The 19,864-nt window shown below is 29.3% G+C and overlaps 3 protein-coding genes across 4 annotated transcripts; 1 reads left to right on the forward strand and 2 right to left on the reverse strand.

The window, feature by feature from the left end:
* Window positions 1–102: 102 nt before the first annotated feature.
* On the reverse strand, window positions 103–16,315 carry LOC107067937 (MORN repeat-containing protein 5). 2 transcript variants are annotated; one of them, XM_089175534.1, is made up of 7 exons: window positions 16,291–16,315; window positions 8,945–9,060; window positions 4,043–4,322; window positions 3,095–3,281; window positions 2,850–3,006; window positions 1,030–1,214; window positions 103–290 (listed from the first exon to the last, which is right to left on the reverse strand). In XM_089175534.1, exons 3-7 carry the CDS (start codon window positions 4,308–4,310, stop codon window positions 233–235), a joined length of 855 nt encoding a protein of 284 aa, XP_089031660.1. In that variant the 5' UTR covers window positions 4,311–4,322; window positions 8,945–9,060; window positions 16,291–16,315; the 3' UTR covers window positions 103–232. The 2 variants fall into 2 exon arrangements, with proteins under 2 accessions (XP_089031660.1, XP_089031659.1); XM_089175533.1 differs by having other exon boundaries at window positions 175–306.
* LOC107067922 (uncharacterized) lies at window positions 5,058–16,958 on the forward strand. Its single transcript, XM_089175527.1, has 5 exons — window positions 5,058–8,697; window positions 8,925–9,082; window positions 9,804–10,038; window positions 10,149–14,333; window positions 14,794–16,958. Exons 1-5 carry the CDS (start codon window positions 8,650–8,652, stop codon window positions 15,178–15,180), a joined length of 5,013 nt encoding a protein of 1,670 aa, XP_089031653.1. The 5' UTR covers window positions 5,058–8,649; the 3' UTR covers window positions 15,181–16,958.
* LOC107067929 (tubulin alpha-1 chain) lies at window positions 16,824–19,647 on the reverse strand. Its single transcript, XM_015323874.2, has 3 exons — window positions 19,496–19,647; window positions 18,405–18,627; window positions 16,824–18,069 (listed from the first exon to the last, which is right to left on the reverse strand). The coding sequence occupies exons 1-3, from the start codon at window positions 19,496–19,498 to the stop codon at window positions 16,943–16,945; spliced, it is 1,353 nt and encodes a 450-aa protein (XP_015179360.1). The 5' UTR covers window positions 19,499–19,647; the 3' UTR covers window positions 16,824–16,942.
* Between the last annotated feature and the right edge of the window lie 217 nt (window positions 19,648–19,864).

Below are 19,864 nucleotides of genomic sequence, written 5' to 3' on the forward strand. Positions count from 1 at the left end.
AAGATTGTTTACAAAACAATAGAAAAAGCAGTTTGATTTGTTTTTTGTTTTTTTTTTCAATTCCACTCGTATCAAATTTTATAGATATATATATATTATATATATATATACACACATGTATGTAATATGTTATAAAAAAACAAAAAAAAATATATATATATATGTAACGTATATATTTTAAACTAATAATCCTTTTCCTCGGTATTTTCATTTTCCTTTTTTTCTCGTTGATTTAGATAACAATTTTTGCAAACGAAGTCGTCATCCTTCCGATATATGCTGGTATCTTTCTTGAAGGTTGATAATCTTGTTATTTTTTTTTTCAAAAATAATTATAAATTAAGCTTTAGTATACGATATTATAATAAACAATGTAATATCTTTTAATTTGTATTTAATTTTTAAACACTTTTGCGCGATAGGAAATGTAATCTTGCGTTATTTTATAATTCGCGCTTTTTTTCATTTATTCATTATATTTTTATAATGTTATATATACATATTTATGATCAAAAGAAGAAAAAAAGGAAGAAAAAAATAAATAAATAAAATGATAGAAAGATTTGTTAAGTAAGAAATGTATATATATATATATATATATATATATATATTAACTTTTTTGTTTAGAAACGGAATTTATACATTTTCTTTATTTTTATAAATTAAAAAATTATTCATTAAACTTTTATTCTCTTCTCTTTCTCTACCTACATATTTAATATAAATTTATATTAATAATATATATGGGTGTCCCATATAACTTTTTTCACGATTTTTTAAGTACTTGCGATTACCTGACGAAAAAAAATACTTTAAACAAAATTTATCGGTTTTTGATTGACTGTACATTGCAATAAAAAAAAAGTTTGAAAAGAATTTTTTTTTTAAATATTTTTTAAAGCTATTTTTATATTTTGTAAATGTAATCATTCAATTATTCATTTAATTGTTTTTTTTTTAAATAAAACATCATAATAATATTAATCATGATATTTTAAATTTATCGTAAATAAATCATTATAAATATACCTTTTCCACCAATGTTGCGGTGAATCGTTTGATAAGGGTAAACAATATGTTATATTTAAATCCTCATGAATTTTTGTCGACCAATTTTCGTGTAACCATGGTTGATAACCTGTAGGTTCGTCGAATCCTTTTCGACAATTGTTTATAATCCATTCAGCTTTCGTTTTTGTTGGTATTTCGATTATCTTAAAAATATTGTAAATATTAGGAAGATTTTGATAAATAGAAACAGTATAAATATGAACCGTTTAATTTGAAAGTAGCCTAATTCAAATTGTGTCTTTTAATAATTTTGTTAGTACAAAATCTTCATGTCTTATTTCATTTACAATAAAATTATTACCTTTGCAACACTTTTTAATATATCCGCTTGACATTTGGGGAACGAACAGTAAATTATTTTTTTTTTTTTAATGAAATTTCTACCACGTGCAACCGAAAATTAATAATAATTGATAAATGAAATTAGGCCACTTTCAAAATAAACGGCTCGTATATCAAACCGATTAGTTTTTTTTTTTTTCCTTGAGGTTTGTTTACCCGGGCGCTCAGTCTCTGGACCATTGTACCCGGGCCCCTTGCGGGGAAAAACCTATGACCGTAGCGGTCCCGCGGGCAGCCCCGACTCCCTTGCAAAGCGCAGGAGTCTGGCCGCCCCTGAGCCCACTAGGTCGAAGTTGTTGGCGGTGGTCCCAAGGACATCATTTCTGACGTCCGCGAGCCCAACGCATTGAGTTATGAGATGGAGAAGGGTATCCTCTCCTTCGCCGCACCTCCCGCAGACCGAGTCTTGTGCAAGGTCCAGTCGCGTAAGGTGCTTTCTAAGGTGCCAGTGCCCGATGACCAATCACACAACCAGCCTCAATTGGGCTCGGTCCAGGTTGATCAACTCGGTACCTAGCTCCTCCGAAGGCCCTGAAAACAGAGCCTTCGTGTGCCTCATGCCAGGGCCTTGCACCCAGAGATCCCTGAAGCGGTCCGTAACCCACTTCTTAGACCTCCACCGCATGAGCCCCTCTGACACGCTGATGTGGCATTGGCTTGTCAGATCGTGCCGTGAAGCTCCAAGTCTGGCAAGCTCGTGCGCCCTTTCGTTGCCCTGAACGCCACTATGACCCGGCACCCAGAGCAACCTTACTTTGTTGACACTGAACCGATTAGTTACTTCTATTTATTTGATAAGCATTTTCACTACTTTTTCATCAATATTTTGTAGAATTTTTACGGTTAAAATCGTAAATTGAAATTAAGTTAATTCGTGAAATAACCAGTTAAATCATATGAAATAATTATACTCATCTGTTAAATAATACTGATCCAATAAAATATGGAATCGTCAAGTATGAAATTTGTATAGTAAAAAAACAATCCACAATTAACCCTTTTCGAACGTATTCAATTTGGACATGGGTGTCGTATTGGTCGGAATTAATTTATATATATATATATATATATTTATTTATTTATTTATTTATTTATAATTATTTATACTATTATATTAATATATTTATAAAAGAAGAAGTTTATTTTTCAGGTATACCCCTTTAGGGTGTTTACCCCGAAGGCCCCCCCTACATGTTCGTTCCCCTTGACAATATACTTAATTCTAACTATTATATTAATATATTTATAATATATTAATATTATTATTATTAATTTGCAAGGTTTCTTGTGTGGTGGCTGAGAGTGGTCACGCGTCCGGAAAGGGTACAAACTACAACTTATTACAAATTTCATACTTGCCAATTAAATAATAACTAAAAACAATTATTTATACAATCAGTAAAAAAGAAATGAGAAAATGATCGTATTATATTAACCTTTTTTGAATCATAAGACATGATACAATGAGTATCCGGATAGTAAACACCGTTACCAGTATCGTAACAATGAATAGGAATTATTTTTGGTGGATGAAAATTAGTTTCTAACGTTTCCCGTGCAGGTCTCAGGTAACTTGTGATACATGGATAAAATCTATACAAAGAAATATATATATTACAAACTTAAGATTAGACGAATAATATCAAGGTTACCGTAAATTATAGTCAAATGTTACGCTAACCGTCTGTCAGGAAATTGGCAAAACTTCCAATTATCTTCATCGAACACTAAACCGTCCTTGAACTTGTACCGCTTCATTTTCAATTGACCATTTATCCAAACCCCATCTATGCTTTGTCCGCAAGGAAAAGACATGGTTCCGTGTCCGTGAAATTTGCCATCACGAAATTCACCCTCAAAAACAGTTCCTACATATATTATTATTATTCATTTTTACAAAGATATAATTAATAACCTCAATATTTAAATATATTGACTAACTTCAATCTGTTAAAATGTATCGTTGTGCGCGCGCATCGTCAAAATTATCTAATTATTTTAATCAAAATTATCTATTAATTTTTCAAATGATTTTCAAATTGCAAGATACACTACTACCTCTCATTTTTATTAATTAAAAATATAGTATCAATTTTGTTATAAATATATAAATAATATATTTGTTTGGAGACAAATATCCAATGATTTATGTAATAATAATATATAAATATATTATATTAATTTTTTCAATTAATACAATTAATATTTATATATATATTTAATATATAATTAATATATAATTAAATATTATATTATTATATTCATATTATAAATTATATTATATTTATTTTACAATATATAATATATATTAATGTATATATTAATAATTATTAATATAGATAATATTATAATTATATAATTATTTTATAAATTATTTTATTTATATTAATATAATATTATTAATATAATTTAATATTATATTATTATATTTATATTATAAATTATATTACATTTATTTTTTATATATTTATATATTATATATTAATAATTATTAATATATAATATATAAATATATAAATTATGTCTTAATATATAAATATTGTCGTGATAATTTTATTATTAAAAAAAAAAAAATAATAAAAATAAAAATATATAAAACATACATGAATATGTATATGTATTTATTAACCATTAGGTAAAGTATATCTGCCAATTCCTGCCATGCCGACTGCGTCCCAAGTACCGTTGTAATGACTTCCATTGACAAAAAAACTTTCACTCCAAAATGGGTCACTGACATCTTTTGTTACATTGGAATCTAATTCATTCTTCTCGTTTTGCTCTTTAAAGATGCTGTAAACTGTTTCTTCGTTATTATGGTTATTATTATTCCGAACTTGTTTTACATTTTTTTTCGATATTGAAATAACCGATGATATTGCTTCATTCATTTTCATTCTCGATGCAGTCTATACAAAAATAAATATACATATTTTATATATTATATTATAGTGTATACATATTTAATTCTTAGATTTCACAATAAAATGCAATATTTATTTCCTAATGCAAATCCTGATTAATTGTTAATTAATTTATTTATTTTCTTCGTATTGTTAATATTATAATAATATAATTATATAATATAATAATAATAATATATAGTAATAATAATATATATATATATATTATATATTTAAATTCTTTCTATTTTATTATTATTATTATTATTATTATTATTATTATTATTATTTTATTATTTCTATTATTACATATTAAAATTTATTATATATATATATATAATATGAAAAATATTAATTAATATAAATAAATAATACTAAATAAATAAAAATATAATAATATTTTATATATAATATAATTATATTATAATATTATGTAATAATATATTATATTATAATATATTATATATATATATATATATTTATAATATTATTAAATATTATAATATCTATTAATAACTTTAGAAAAAATATATGACATTGTAACATACAGTACAATATTTTTCGTTAATAAAATTATTATAAAATTATAACAAAACTAGTATATACTTCTGTAATATTTATTCAGTTAAAAGGATTAACACAAAATATTTATAATGATACTAATTTAATAAATAATTCATTTCAATATCCATTTAAAAATAAATCTACCTAAAAATTATATTACATTTGTTTAATATATGTTAAAAAAGAAATTGCAGATTGAAAAAAAGAAAAAAACAAAAAAAGTTTTTTAAAAAAGTATATATTACAAATCATCTGAACACGTTGTATTAAAAAAGAATAAAGAAATGTCTAACCGGTGCGTATTATTAAGAAAATTATTTAAACTCCCCACGTATTGTGGTTGACTCAACAGCATTGAAGAAAAAAAAAAAATAAAATAAAGAAAACAAAATGTCTTTCAGTAAAATAAATAAATTGTATTTATCGTTTAAATAAACCACAAATAAATGAATTTTATTTGTCGTTTAAAAAAAAACACACATTTAATTTTTAGAAATGAGAAAAGATTTCTTCTTTTTAACATTAAAAAAACATCTCTTATTATTTTTATTTTTATTTATTTATTTTTTTTTAATATTATTAAAATGGTAATATGAGAACAGATTTGTATCTAATGTGTCGAGATTATAGAAGCTAATAAATTGTAAAATGTTGTAGAACGTTAGAACAACATTCGGACCATGTGCAATACCAAACGTCTCGACTAAAATAAGTACGTAGAGTGTTAGTGGTCACGAATTTGGAATGTTAGAGCTACGATCGTAGTCTCGAAGTCAAGTGACTCGCAACCGGTCAGCCAAAGTGTACCGTTAATCGTTGGTATAATCATCGGCCTGGATTACGACGCACGCTATGCTTAAAACCCGTGCACCGATAGAATACGCGTTCTCAATATATGAAGGGAATATAGCACAGAACACACATTTCCAAAAATATATCTCACATTAATACATGTATCATTTTTATACTCATACAATTAATCCTTGTCAGATCTTAGATAATGCAATTGTTATATATAATAACTTGGGAATATATACAGCACATATTTCAAAAGTATATTTTACATTAGTGCATTATTAGTTATTAGTGCTTTTATATTCGTTCAATTACTTTTGTCAGATTTTAGATAATGCAATTATTAAATACATATTCTATTATATATAATAACTCGAAAATATATTTTACATTAATGCATTAATGCATAAATTCCTTTTATACAGTTTCAATTACTTTTGTTAGATCTTAGATAATGCAATTATTATATACATATTCTAATATATATATTAACTCAAAAATATATATAGCATATTTCAAAAATATATTTTATATTAATACATGTATCCCCCCTTTTATACTCTTCCAATTACTCTTATCTCATCTTAGATAATGCAATTATTATATACAATAACTCGAGAATATAGTAAATTTCAAAAATATATTTTACTATAATACATTATTCCATTTATACTCTTTCAATTCCTCTTGTCTGATATTAGATAATGCAATTAAGTTGAAATACTTATTTCTAATACGAGAAAAGTATATTTAACTAACCAAGAAAGTTCGTAACCTTTTTATTGGTTTATATTTACATGATTTATTTATTATCATCATTTAATTATTTATTCATCATCAAACTTTCATGTGTAGTGATTTTTGTCTCTGAATATCTTTTGAATGCTTAATTTAATCACCAAAACATAAGACACCATTTTTATAGAGCACTTAATTTCCTACAAAAATTTGTATTGTGCACTTTTTAATAGTCATTTATTGTCGAGTTATAAAATTCATAATCAAAAATGAAATTTGTCTAAAAATCATCAAATTTAAATCTTCAATATCATTCAAATGGTGAGGTTTACGGAAAAAGTATAAGATACCTTTTTTGTAGAGCATTAAATTTCCTACAAAATTCGTCTAGAACATTTTTCTGTACAATCAATTAATAATGAGGTATGAATTTGAATCTATTGGACTGAAAAAAAAAATAAAAAACTGCGATGCGGAGGATCTTCCTATTAAAATTAAGAGCTCATATTGGGTGAGAATTCTTTTAAGGTGTCTAGGAACCCATTTTTGCGTGGCACTTGAAAAAAAAAAAAAAAGTCATTTTTTTGACCTACCCTAGTGCACACTTTGAAACATATCACACATACATAGCTAAAAATTTTGTTAACTATTTTCTTATTTTTCTTTCTTCTTTATTCTTCCTATCTTCAATTTTTCTTGTTTTATGTATTTTATTATTTTTTCACAATTTTCAAGCTTTTAGTAAGAATAACGTATTCATAAACTAATTGTTAGTTTTATTGACTTTGAATAAAAATATAATCCTTCCTCGTTTTTCTCAAAATGTTTAATAGTACCATTTGCCCTGCGTTCAACGTGTATACACGTCGTTGCTTATTTTTAATTCCGCACCCTGTGATGATGATGATCTTTTAAAACTAAATTTCACAGTCAACTGGTTAAAGTAATACATTATGATATTAAAAAAATAAAGAGTATCAAGATTTATTATCATCCTAATCCATTAAAAGTCAATTCAAAAGAATGAAAAGAAAAAAAAACAAATCATGTCACTGATTGTAAAAAATGAACATTGAAAAGAAACTTTTGTAGAATATTCATAAAGAAGTGATAGAAAATAAGAGAATGAAGAAGGTAAACAAAAATAAGCAATAAAAATCAAAATGGAGAAGTTAAGTAAAGAAGAAAGAAGGTAAGAAAAGAAAAGAGAAAGAAAAAAGAAGAAGAAGAAGAAGAAAGAACAAAAAGAGTAAGAGAATGAAAAGAAGCATAGAAATCATGCTGCAGATGATCATCTTTGAAGTTAAGTTGAAAAGAAGAAGAAGAATTAGAAGAAGAAGAAGAAGATGAAGAAGAAGAAGAAGAAGAAAAGAGAAAAGGAAGGAAGGAAGGAAGGAGTTGAAGAAATGAACAGAAGGAGAGGAAGTGGGATGAGTTTGCGAAGGTAGGTAGATATAGGTAGATATAGGTAGATATAGGTAGATAGGTAGGTAGGTAGGTAGGGGAAAAATTGAAAGAGAGAAAGAGGTAGAGCAGTCATGTCAGGTAGTAAGGAAAAAGAAGGGGGCAGGGGCAGGGGGGTGGTAAAGAAGGGGAGGGGGTTAAGAAGGAGAAGAGAAACAGGAGAAGAGAGGACGAGTAGAGTAGCAGGAATATAAGCGTCTTCTGTAAGGTCACTATCCTTAGTCGTTGCGGCAAGGTCAACCGCAAGATCGTTTCGGCTCGGTTGCAGTTCCTTAGGGAGTTGTTCATCACAGGCATCGTGAAAAGTCGTTCCAAAGGATTAGGATATATACCACCACAAAGGATAATTTAAGGAAGGAAAGTAGTGGGAGGGCAAAGAAAAATATCAACAGGAGATAAATAAAGAAAGGATATAATACGAGTGAAACAGAGATAGAAAGGGAAGAAAAAAAACAAAAAACGAACGATCAGTGAGATAAAAAAAAAATAAAAAAGGGGTGCAAAGCAAATTTGTTTGACGATAAAATTGCGTGTTTGGAAAGAATTATAAAACAATTATAATTATTAATAGGAACAAAGGATCGTAGAATTGTAATATAATCAAAATAAAATAACGATGAAGTTAAATATCATCATTTCTAAGTTATTCTTACTGGAATAACATTTGTGTATATATTCGTCGATAAATAATTGTACAAAAATTATTGATATATATATATATATATAAGTTGTTGGATATTAAAGACAATTATTGGACTAACGAGTACACATCATGTTTTTCATCGGGAAAAAAGCCGGTCGATGTACGATCGATAAATCTGTAAGTTCTTGCATTAAATATTAACATTTATCAAATTAATTATATGCACATTCACATTAGATTAATTAATCCCTCAAACGTTTTATGTCAAATCTTTTTTTGTTTGTTTGTTTTTTTTTTCAATTCTTTTCAAGCAAAGAGATTCGATTCGTCATCGATAGTCGCATGAACACAATTCTACTATTTTTGACTGAAGAATGAAGTTAATTTTTTTTTTTTTTTAATAGGTTACTAGAAACTTACGTACTCGTCAAGGGTGGCAGACTTTAATGTTAACGGTACTTGTCATCCTCTTGACAAGCGTATTTTCATCTAGCAAGGCTTCGCACCTGTCAAGATTCACGGCTGAAGCATTAGGTGACACTGCAGAATTATGGGACATTAGGTCAGCAAAAATTAAATTATTTTTTACGTTTTTTCTTTTAAATTATATCCATATACATATATATATATATATATATATATATATATATATATATATATATATATATATATATATATACATATATATATATATATATACATATTTATCAATTATTTATAAATATTTTTATTGATCGTATTAGAATTTTAACACATTCGCGACCACTAACGTGAATTCACGTCATTTTATTTACATTTTAAAAATTTATATTATTTTATAATTATTATTATTTTTTATTGTTTTTTTTATTACTATTTTATTATTACCCCTTATTAGTATTTTATATATATATATATATATATATATATACATAAAATTTATATTTACATATTTATAAAAATTGTATATATTAAATTTATATTTAATTACTTAAATATAAAAATTAAATATTATATATTATATATTATTATATTATTTTAATATATATATATAATATTAAAAATATAACAATCAAATAATTATATTTTTTATTATGTTATTATATTTTAATATTTAAATTTAAATTTAAATAATTTATATAAATTTATATTATGTAAAAATTATTGTTTTTTCAAAATTTCATTATTTTTTCCGTTACTTAGAGAATCGGAAAAATATGTCAGTCGCAAATGTGTTAATATGACAAGAAATAACATACAAAGTAATTATAATGATTGACATATTCGATTGATATTTTGTTTAGTAACACTTCCACGAAATACGTAGAACATAAGAAAGATTTGCCAGCTTCACCAGCAGAATTATTGAAACCCGACAAATTTTTATTCTACACGTATAATGATCAGGGAAACATGATCACGAAGCAAATGAGTTTACGTGAGATACAAGCGTTAATCGCTGGTGGAAATGGAGGGAACTTAGCAATGGAAATGTACGAACCTCAGAAATCAAGTGATCTGTTGAATGGAGAAAAGAACGTAAGAAAGAAAAATTTCATTTCAAATACATTCGTTCTAATTAAATTTAACATTTTTTTATTTATTTTGTTTTTTTTTTCATTTCTTTCCTTATTTTTCTTCATTCCCAGGTGATGGACGTAGTCGAGAAAGTACAAAATGTATTAAAAAGTGCATTGGATAAACCGTCGACTATGGCAGGGTCATTATCATCAATTCCAGAATACGCAAACGCTGAATGGAGTAGCATTTTACCTGGTATTTTAACGAACAGTGAAATCGATCCTGAATCTGCATCAGAAGAACCCAATTACGTAGAAGTTACTCAACCCGATTCGTTAATGAACACGCAGAAGATAACGTCAGTTTTGTTTGATCGAGAATCTCAATCGTCTACAACATTAAAATCACCTATGATCAAAAATACTGAGAAACCTGAAGAATCGTTTAACGAAGCCATTTCAACAACAACAACAACAACAACAACATCCATCATTAATGATAACAAATTGTCAACGATTATTAGTTACGGTGAAACTAAATCACCAGAAAAATATACTGAAAAACCAATGATACCAGTACCAGTGATAACTATCGAAAAACAATCGGTCACCGATCAATTAGAGACAATGAAAGATTCGATGTACCAAACGTCAACTACAAAATCAAGTGTCGAGTTTATTGACACGGATCAGTCGTCGGTGAACGAGATGAATAATGCAACGGTATTCGAAAAAGTTCCAGTAAAAGTTTCGGAAGAATTGGAACAAAACGTGACCTCTGACGGCGAGTCGAGTATCAACCGAGTAACGGAATATCTACCGATTTTGACTATGTTGGTGGGATCAACGGTGAACGACTCACATGCCCTAGCAACCAACGAACTTTTGTCGTCAACTGAAAATGATATTACGAAAAAAGTAACGGAAATAATGTCACTTGAAACAACTACGATACAAACTAGTACAAAAATGAATCAAGATGAAAGTTCTACAACATTATCCGATGACACGATCACTGAATTCGTCATGCCGACTGTTAAAACTCATGTACAAATGGAACCCAATGATCATTTGTCTAATGTCAATATTACCACGCAGACATTAGATGAAAGAAACATGACTATACCTGAAATATCAATAGTAAATACTACTCCTCAAGTTCTAGAGGTAATTTCAACGTTAACGTTATTACCAACAAACGAGGAACAGCTGAATACTTCACAGTCATTCAATTTGACGATGAATACGACTCAAGAAATCGGTTATTCGTCAACATCAACACCACTTGATGATTACTTTAAAGTTTCATTGTCAGTAAATTCATCTGATGATATAACAGAAGGAACTACCATTAGTACGACTACAAATTCTGAAAGCTTTTCAAAAACGTCGGATCATACTATTGCAACGATTACAGAGAATACTAATTTCAATAGTGAAACTAATTTAAAACCTATCGATAATTCAACATCTAACGTTGATACAAATAAACAGGATGAACATGCTGAAAATTTAATGAATAAATTAGAATCTCTCGAAAGCAACAAAAAAGATGAATCTCCCGTTGTAGAAGAACAGACGAATACATTGATCGAAACTGAAATGACTAAAATAAATGATATTTCTATTGTACAATCTACAGTAGCAAACAATGCAAAAGATTCATTGTCAACATCTACTTATACAACGGAAACTAATTTCGTTCGAATTAATGATTCATCTATTGATCCTTCTACCTTATCCAGCGTTATTTCTGAATTGTCTACAGTTACAGAGACTACCTTTATCAATGATTTAGCAAACAATGTTTCTACCGAATCGAATGCCTATGTTTCGAATACAACAATTGAATCTGTATTGAAAAATACAATGAATGATACTAAAGAAACATTAATAACAAATACAACAATGATACCTGTTCTATCTGTCAATGAAACAAACTTAATTAACAATCACATTGAAGACATTATCAAAGATTTGTCTTCACCTTTTACGAGTCAACATACGATAACAACACCATCGGTTGTATCTAACGAATTCGTTACGGTAATTAATTCGACAAATAGCAGCAGTGATATGAGTACAATTGCACAAATTAAGAATACAACTGTGAGTTCACAGATGGAAACGTTGTATACAACGCCAATTAACGGTATAATTACAGATAACGTACAAACTACAGAAAATTATTTAAACAGTGAAACATCTTTAAATCCAAATATCGATATAATAAATAAGGAACCTCCGTTCATACGACATCAGAACGATGTAATCGAATCGTTAAATTCAATTACAACTTTAGAACCTTTAGAACCTTTAGAACAAGAAACTGCAACTGAAAAGACGATTACGAATGTCACCGTAGAAACGCGTACCACCGTGTTATCTCCAAACACGGAACGCATAACAGTTCAAGAATATGTTCCCACTTTGATTCCTGGTGAATTATCTAGCACAGAAACAACTATTTTGAAATTGCAAAATAATACGTTGATAAATCATACCAACATTGAATTGGAATCATCGTTAAAAACAAACGAATCCCGTTATTCCGATTCTAAGGAAGAAATGTCTACATTGAAACCTACAACTTCTTATGTTAAATTAAACATTACTTTTACGGATAAATTATCTTCTAGCAACGTATCTATTGAAGATGTTATTACAACGAGGATTATGGAAAAAACGACGGAATTATTTGTCGAATCAACGACCAGTAGTATTACAAAAGAACCATTAAAGGATTTACTTACCCATGCAAACAAAACAATTGAAGAATCAGTGAACAACGATACGACAATAAATCAATCAAATATTTTGGTGGATCGAGTAACAGCTAATGATAGTACAAATATCAAAAGTAATGAAACAAACGGAACATCTTTAGAAATGATCGATGATAAAACAAATAATGATTCCATTTCTGTAACTCCAAGTGTTATCGAAAAAGTGTCATTGACAAAATTAATGACACCGTTCGTGTCTACGGTCACGGAAAACCCGTTGGAATTGAAATTAACTACGAAATTGAATTACAATGAGAAAATAAATGAAAGTTATTCGGGAGATAAGCAAACAACCGAAAAATGGATGTTGATACCTCATAAAGTGGTCACATCATCGACTGAAAAAACAAATATTTATCCAACAAATTTAAAAAACGTGCCGCAGAATATCACGTCGGATGGTCGTTTACCTGGTGTAACATCAGATATTAAGACGAATGAAAGAATACCGTTAGATTCGCCAGCAAGCGTAAACGCATTGGATGTAACCGTGACGAAAACTGAAAACGATATCGTTAATTTCGCCAAAATGTGTAACAATTTAGCATTTGATTTTTGGATAGCTGCTAATAAGGGCCTAAGTACAAATAGATCCTTGGTTTTATCGCCTTTCGGTATGGTCAGTTTATTGGCGATGATCTTTTTAGGAGCACGAGGAACAACTTCCGATCAGATGAACGAATTACTGAAGTTAGACGACGTAGCAACATTTAATCCCCATTTGGTATTTCAAAATGTAACAGATATGGTGGGACTGACGAGAGATCAAGGAATCACTAATACTGCCTTCGTTCGTGAACTTTTCGTAGATAGAGCAAAAGTCAGAAAAACATTGCCATTTTACAAAGAACAAGCCCAACAATTTTACGACGGTTTAGTTGCCGAAGTGAACTTTGCCACAATTGGTGATATCGTTCGAAGACGAACGAATCTATTGGTTAGAAAACAAACGGGTGGTAGGATTAAAGACTTCATTAAAGTGAACACGGTACCACTACGATCTCCTTTGGCTGCTGTTTCAGCTAATGTTTTTCAAACTAATTGCAACTCTAGTTTCGTCAGTTCCGACGGAAGGGACGGGGAATTATATTTTGCCGTTTCACCGGCTATCAGACAGAGAAAATTAATACCTGTACCAGCTATAGTCTGGCGATCAAATATTTTAGCAGGATACGAACCTAGTTTGGACGCCACTGCGGTTGCTCTTGGTAAAGTTGAAAATCTCGTTACAACGGTGTTTTTATTACCAGGACAACAAGGTCATATAGCTCCGGGTGATACTTTGGATCGTCTTGAACGAAGACTCATAACGAGTACTTCTCGTGACAATAATTGGAACAGACTTCTTAAAGTACTACTTCCTAGAAATAGTCTAGAACTTCAGATACCTAAATTTACGCATAGATCGGTCGTCAATGCGACAGCAGCTCTTAGAAGAATGGGATTTGATAGACTCTTCACTGAACAAGCCGATTTAAAGGGTATCAATGGAATTGGAAATCATTTACATCTTTCTGATATTTTACAGGTTAGAAATTATCATTTTTATTTTTCAAAGTTTTTACATATGCATTTGTCCTGATTTTTTCATGTTTAAAAATATCATTTAAAAATAATGTTTTAAGTTAAATATTTGAACCGATATAACCCAATATCACCCATTAATCAATCTTGTCCTATTAAATTTAATTATCAATAAAATATTGAGTTGGCAAAAAAGTAATTTCGATTTTCTAGTGTGAAATAAAACTCAATTGTTTATTGTTACGTTTATTTTTAAAATTACACGGAATTTGTTTCTATAGCAACTTAAAAGTGTCAACTACCAAACCTCAAAAGAAACAAAATTCAGACATTAACAAAAGAATAACGAAACAAACATAACGCTATCTATTGGTGCAAGCCGAAATTACTTTCTTGCCAACCCAATACTTCTATTTTACATTCTTATGTTAATTTAAGTATTTCTTTTTTTCTTTTGTTTAAAGATTAATTTGTTCGGCACGTGTGGCGATGAGAATCCAACAAATGGAAGACATCATATGGAAACATATCCAGCAACCCCAATAAAAAGATCTCGCAAGCATGAAGAAATTTCTCTTGATGATGTGGATAAGTTTTTCTTAGATGAGAGTAGTCCGACTAAGATCTTCGATGTCTTAGAAATAAGTGATTCGGCATTTGGAGAAGCGATACGAATAAACGATGAAATAATCGATAAAAGAAGAAAACGACATGCAGATAATGGTAAAGTGACAATGAGATCAGAAAGATCACGATTAAAACTCGACAGACCTTTCTTATATTTCGTACGTCATAATCCAACCGGTTTGATACTTCACATGGGAAGATTTAATCCAAGACTTTTGCCTTAGCTTGTTTATAATATCATTCATGAAAAAAATACGACATTTAACTTGATCGAACACCATCGTTATGTAATAACATTATCGTATATGTTGGTTTTCGATCGACAAGTCGAACATTTGATATTATTAATTCGTTAAGATATTGCAAAGATGTGCTTAACACTTCAGAAGCATCGTCTCCCGGTACCACAATCGTTACTACCGTCATGGAAGAAACTCACACGCCCATTGCGCATGCGCCAAGAGCGAAATTTAAATTCTACGAAAATAATTTTAGGTTATATATCAAGTACACTACAATACAATATCAAATATTATTTTTTTGAATAATATATATTAAATATTAATATTATTAAATTAAAAATTATCTAATTTCGAACGAGGACGTAATAAATATGTCATTATCATTTAAAAATATTGATACACTTGTAAGTACAACTTTTAAAATACTAGCTATTCGTAGATCTATATATATTCAAGATGGCGGCTAGAAACTACAAAGATAGCCGAAATAAAACGGAAATATCCGAATAGAGATTTTTTTGTGTGCCTGACTTTACTTACGCGATGAGAGAGAAACTTTCACAATCGATAAATAAATAATTTTTTTTCTTTATTTTTCAAGTTTAAACAAAAATTCTTTTTCACTATTTTGTAAAACAATAAATTTTACGAAGGTAAACAAATTTCCAAGGGGTCATTCCATTTCAAATTAGAAAGAAAAAAAAGTTTTAAAAACAGTGTGAGAAAATCTCTCTATACGATAGTTTTGAAGTGTTAAAAGCAACTCCTATGTATATTATAGTCAAAAATGAAGTATTATAAAAAAAAATAATCAAAGTTAGTCAAATGCAATATAGATTGCGACTTCATTTTCGCACATATGTTCATCATTAAATTAAACAACAAATTTTATAAATGAACGCAGTTTAAATCTGCAAATAAAATATAATTATATATCTATATGCAAATGTATATGTTCGAATAACCAAACTTTTTAACGAAAAAATATTTAAATATTGGTATAAAGATGTAAATTGTGTTATAATTAATAATTACAAAATTGTATCTTTTAATTGAATTGTTGTTAGTTAGAGAAAAATGTTAATTACTTACAAAGTCGCTTTTTATATCCTAAAACTCGCTGTTATATGACTCAGGACAACGTCAAAATCGTCTTCCTACCATGTCGACATGACAATAACTGTTCTTAGCATAAATTATGTCTGATACTTAAAAATGAATAAAACGAATCGAAATAAAATTCATAGCTTTAAAATACTTTTCTTTTTGTTATATTATTTTTAAGTAATATTTAATTAATTTATATCTTTTGTATGAAGTACAAAGAGAAATAATTAGCGCCCCTCAATAGTAACTAAGTTTAAAATTTACTCAAAATCATCGGTCGGTACACTAAAATGTGACTTTTTTTTTTTAAATCTCTCTCAATTCCGTCTGAGTGTAACAATTTAACTATAAAGAATATATATATATATATAAAATTTGATACTTACAACACTATGCAGACTTTGAAAATATGACTTCAAAACTAAAAAAAAGCTTAAAATGAAATACTTTTAACATATATGTATTATAATATATATTATCTATAAGAAAACTAAGGGGAATAGAGAGAAAAGACAATGTTACTGTTGAAGATCTGCTTTTATTTTTCGATCAAATGCTATGGGACACACATGCATAAAGGAAAAACTTGTACGTCCTTATAAGCCAATGAAAATGTGTTTTCTTTTTCGGTACAAATTTAATATTCTTCAGCACCCTCTCCTTCACCTTCAGCAGAATCCATACCAACTTCTTCATAATCTTTCTCGAGGGCAGCAAGATCTTCACGAGCTTCGGAGAACTCACCTTCTTCCATACCTTCACCAACGTACCAGTGAACGAATGCTCTCTTGGCGTACATAAGATCGAATTTATGATCGAGACGAGCCCATGCTTCGGCAATAGCTGTAGTGTTAGACAACATACAGACTGCACGTTGAACCTTAGCCAAATCTCCACCAGGTACGACAGTTGGTGGTTGGTAATTGATACCAACTTTGAACCCGGTCGGACACCAGTCAACGAATTGAATCGTGCGTTTAGTTTTGATGGTAGCAATAGCGGCATTAACATCCTTTGGTACGACATCACCTCTGTACAACATACAGCAGGCCATGTATTTTCCGTGTCGTGGATCGCATTTGACCATCTGATTGGCTGGTTCGAAGCAAGCATTAGTAATTTCAGCTACGCTTAATTGTTCATGATAAGCCTTTTCCGCAGATATGACCGGTGCATAAGTTACCAATGGGAAATGAATCCTTGGATAAGGTACCAAGTTAGTTTGGAATTCCGTTAAGTCGACATTGAGAGCACCATCGAATCGTAGAGATGCAGTGATTGAAGAAACGATTTGACCGATCAAACGATTCAAATTGGTGTATGTTGGTCTTTCGATGTCCAAATTACGACGACAAATATCATAAATAGCTTCGTTGTCAACCATAAATGCGCAGTCGGAATGTTCAAGCGTGGTATGCGTAGTTAAGATAGAATTGTATGGTTCAACCACAGCAGTAGAGACTTGTGGAGCTGGATAGATGGCAAATTCTAATTTGGATTTCTTTCCGTAGTCTACTGAAAGCCGTTCCATCAAGAGAGAAGTGAAACCAGAGCCGGTTCCACCACCGAACGAATGGAAGATGAGAAAACCTTGGAGTCCAGTACATTGATCTGCCAATTTTCGGATACGGTCCAGAACGAGATCAACGATTTCTTTACCAATAGTGTAATGACCACGAGCATAATTATTTGCAGCATCTTCCTTGCCCGTGATCAATTGTTCTGGATGGAATAACTGACGGTATGTTCCAGTGCGGACCTCATCTAAAATTGGATAATGATACAAGTTAAAGACAAATAGTTTAATACGAATTTAGATTAACCTTTTCGCGACGGCGAGCCTGTTCCATACTTTGCCACTTTTCGCGACAAAACAAAAAAAACAAATTGAAAAAAAAAGAAAATATACATATACATATTATTACTAAATAATTGATTTTTTTTTTTAAATAAATGAATGACTGCCGTATCTAGACGGCGTCAGTCGTTGTGAACAAATAAATAGCTGCCGCATATGCACGGCACCCATCGCGAATGGTTTAAAATAAGACAATTTATTATTATTATTATTATTATTATTATAGTCAATTTATACTAACCAACAACAGTAGGTTCCAAATCAATGAAAACTGCTCGAGGTACATGTTTGCCTGCTCCAGTTTCACTGAAGAAGGTATTGAAGCTGTCATCGCCACCTCCAATAGTTTTATCGGAGGGCATTTGACCGTCAGGTTGGATTCCATGTTCTAGGCAGTACAACTCCCAGCAAGCATTACCAATCTGTACTCCAGCTTGTCCAACGTGGATTGAGATACATTCACGCTAAAGAAACAATAAGAATTTTAATAACTTCATATTGCATAATTATGTTAGATTATTATCAGTAAATTTATCAATTAATTATGTATATTTATTTTTACTATAGTCAGTCAAATGATTAATTTTTTACAATTAAATTCAAATAATAAATTGGATACTAAGTTAAGTAATAAGATAAAAATTTTGGATAAAGATCAAATAATATTTATAATTCTAATTGTTATAAAGTCGAATAAAGAAAAGTAATAAATAAATAAAAAAAAAAAAAAGAATTTCAATTAAAAATTTAAAAAGTCATTTGATTGATTATAATTTTTGAAAACTGATCATAGAAGTTACATTTTAATACGAAAATTTATCTTTTATATTATATTATCAGTATTAAAAACTAATTGACTGAGAACCACTGAAGCGAATGCGTCATAATGGACGCCACAAAAATGAGTCATCATAAAACGGAACTACTAAAATATATTATAAGAACAATTAAAAAACAATATATTCTAAAGAGTTTTAATTAATTATCAAATGTTTTAAATTTAAGCTTTAAAACATAGAAAAATATTTAATAGCATAATATATTATCTATAAATGTAATAAAATATGATAGATAAATTATAAAAATATTGAAAAAAAAAAAATCCGATAATTCTCTAACGACATATAAGGTTATTTCATGAAATAGTACAATAAAGCTTCGAAAAAATTCAACAAACGATCATAAAAGTTAACTAAAGAAATGACAAAGGGCGGTGCCGGCCGGCAAGTGACAAAATGGCTACCGAGCATTGTCTAGAACATGACGCGACACGATTAATGACGTTAATCTTTCTTATTAAGTAAAATCACTAGATATAAAAAGTTAACTTACCATTTTGAGATTGTATAGAGTTTTCTTTTATTACGAAAAAAAACGACTTGGGTTGGTCGACAGTTTGCGAAAGCAAGTAATGAAGCTTCAGCCAACAACGACACGACAACCTTCGTCGAATACTCAGCGAATAATGCGCGAGGATGCGCCGCGGTCTGTTTATATACCTTCTACGATCAACCGTTATGGCGCATGCTGATTGGTTGTTTCTATCATCATCTTCTCTTGTGATTGGTCAAAACTCGACCGCAATACGCCACATACCGCGCGTTACTAAACGGAAAATATAGTGCGACAAAATATAATTCATAAATGTTTATTTATTGACATTATTTAAAAGCAGCTAATTAATAAAATATACGACAGGCT

This window comes from Polistes dominula, unplaced genomic scaffold (genome assembly GCF_049000335.1).
Source record: "Polistes dominula isolate Pdom_NZ unplaced genomic scaffold, Pdom_raw_medaka contig_17, whole genome shotgun sequence".
NCBI lineage: Eukaryota > Metazoa > Arthropoda > Insecta > Hymenoptera > Vespidae > Polistes > Polistes dominula.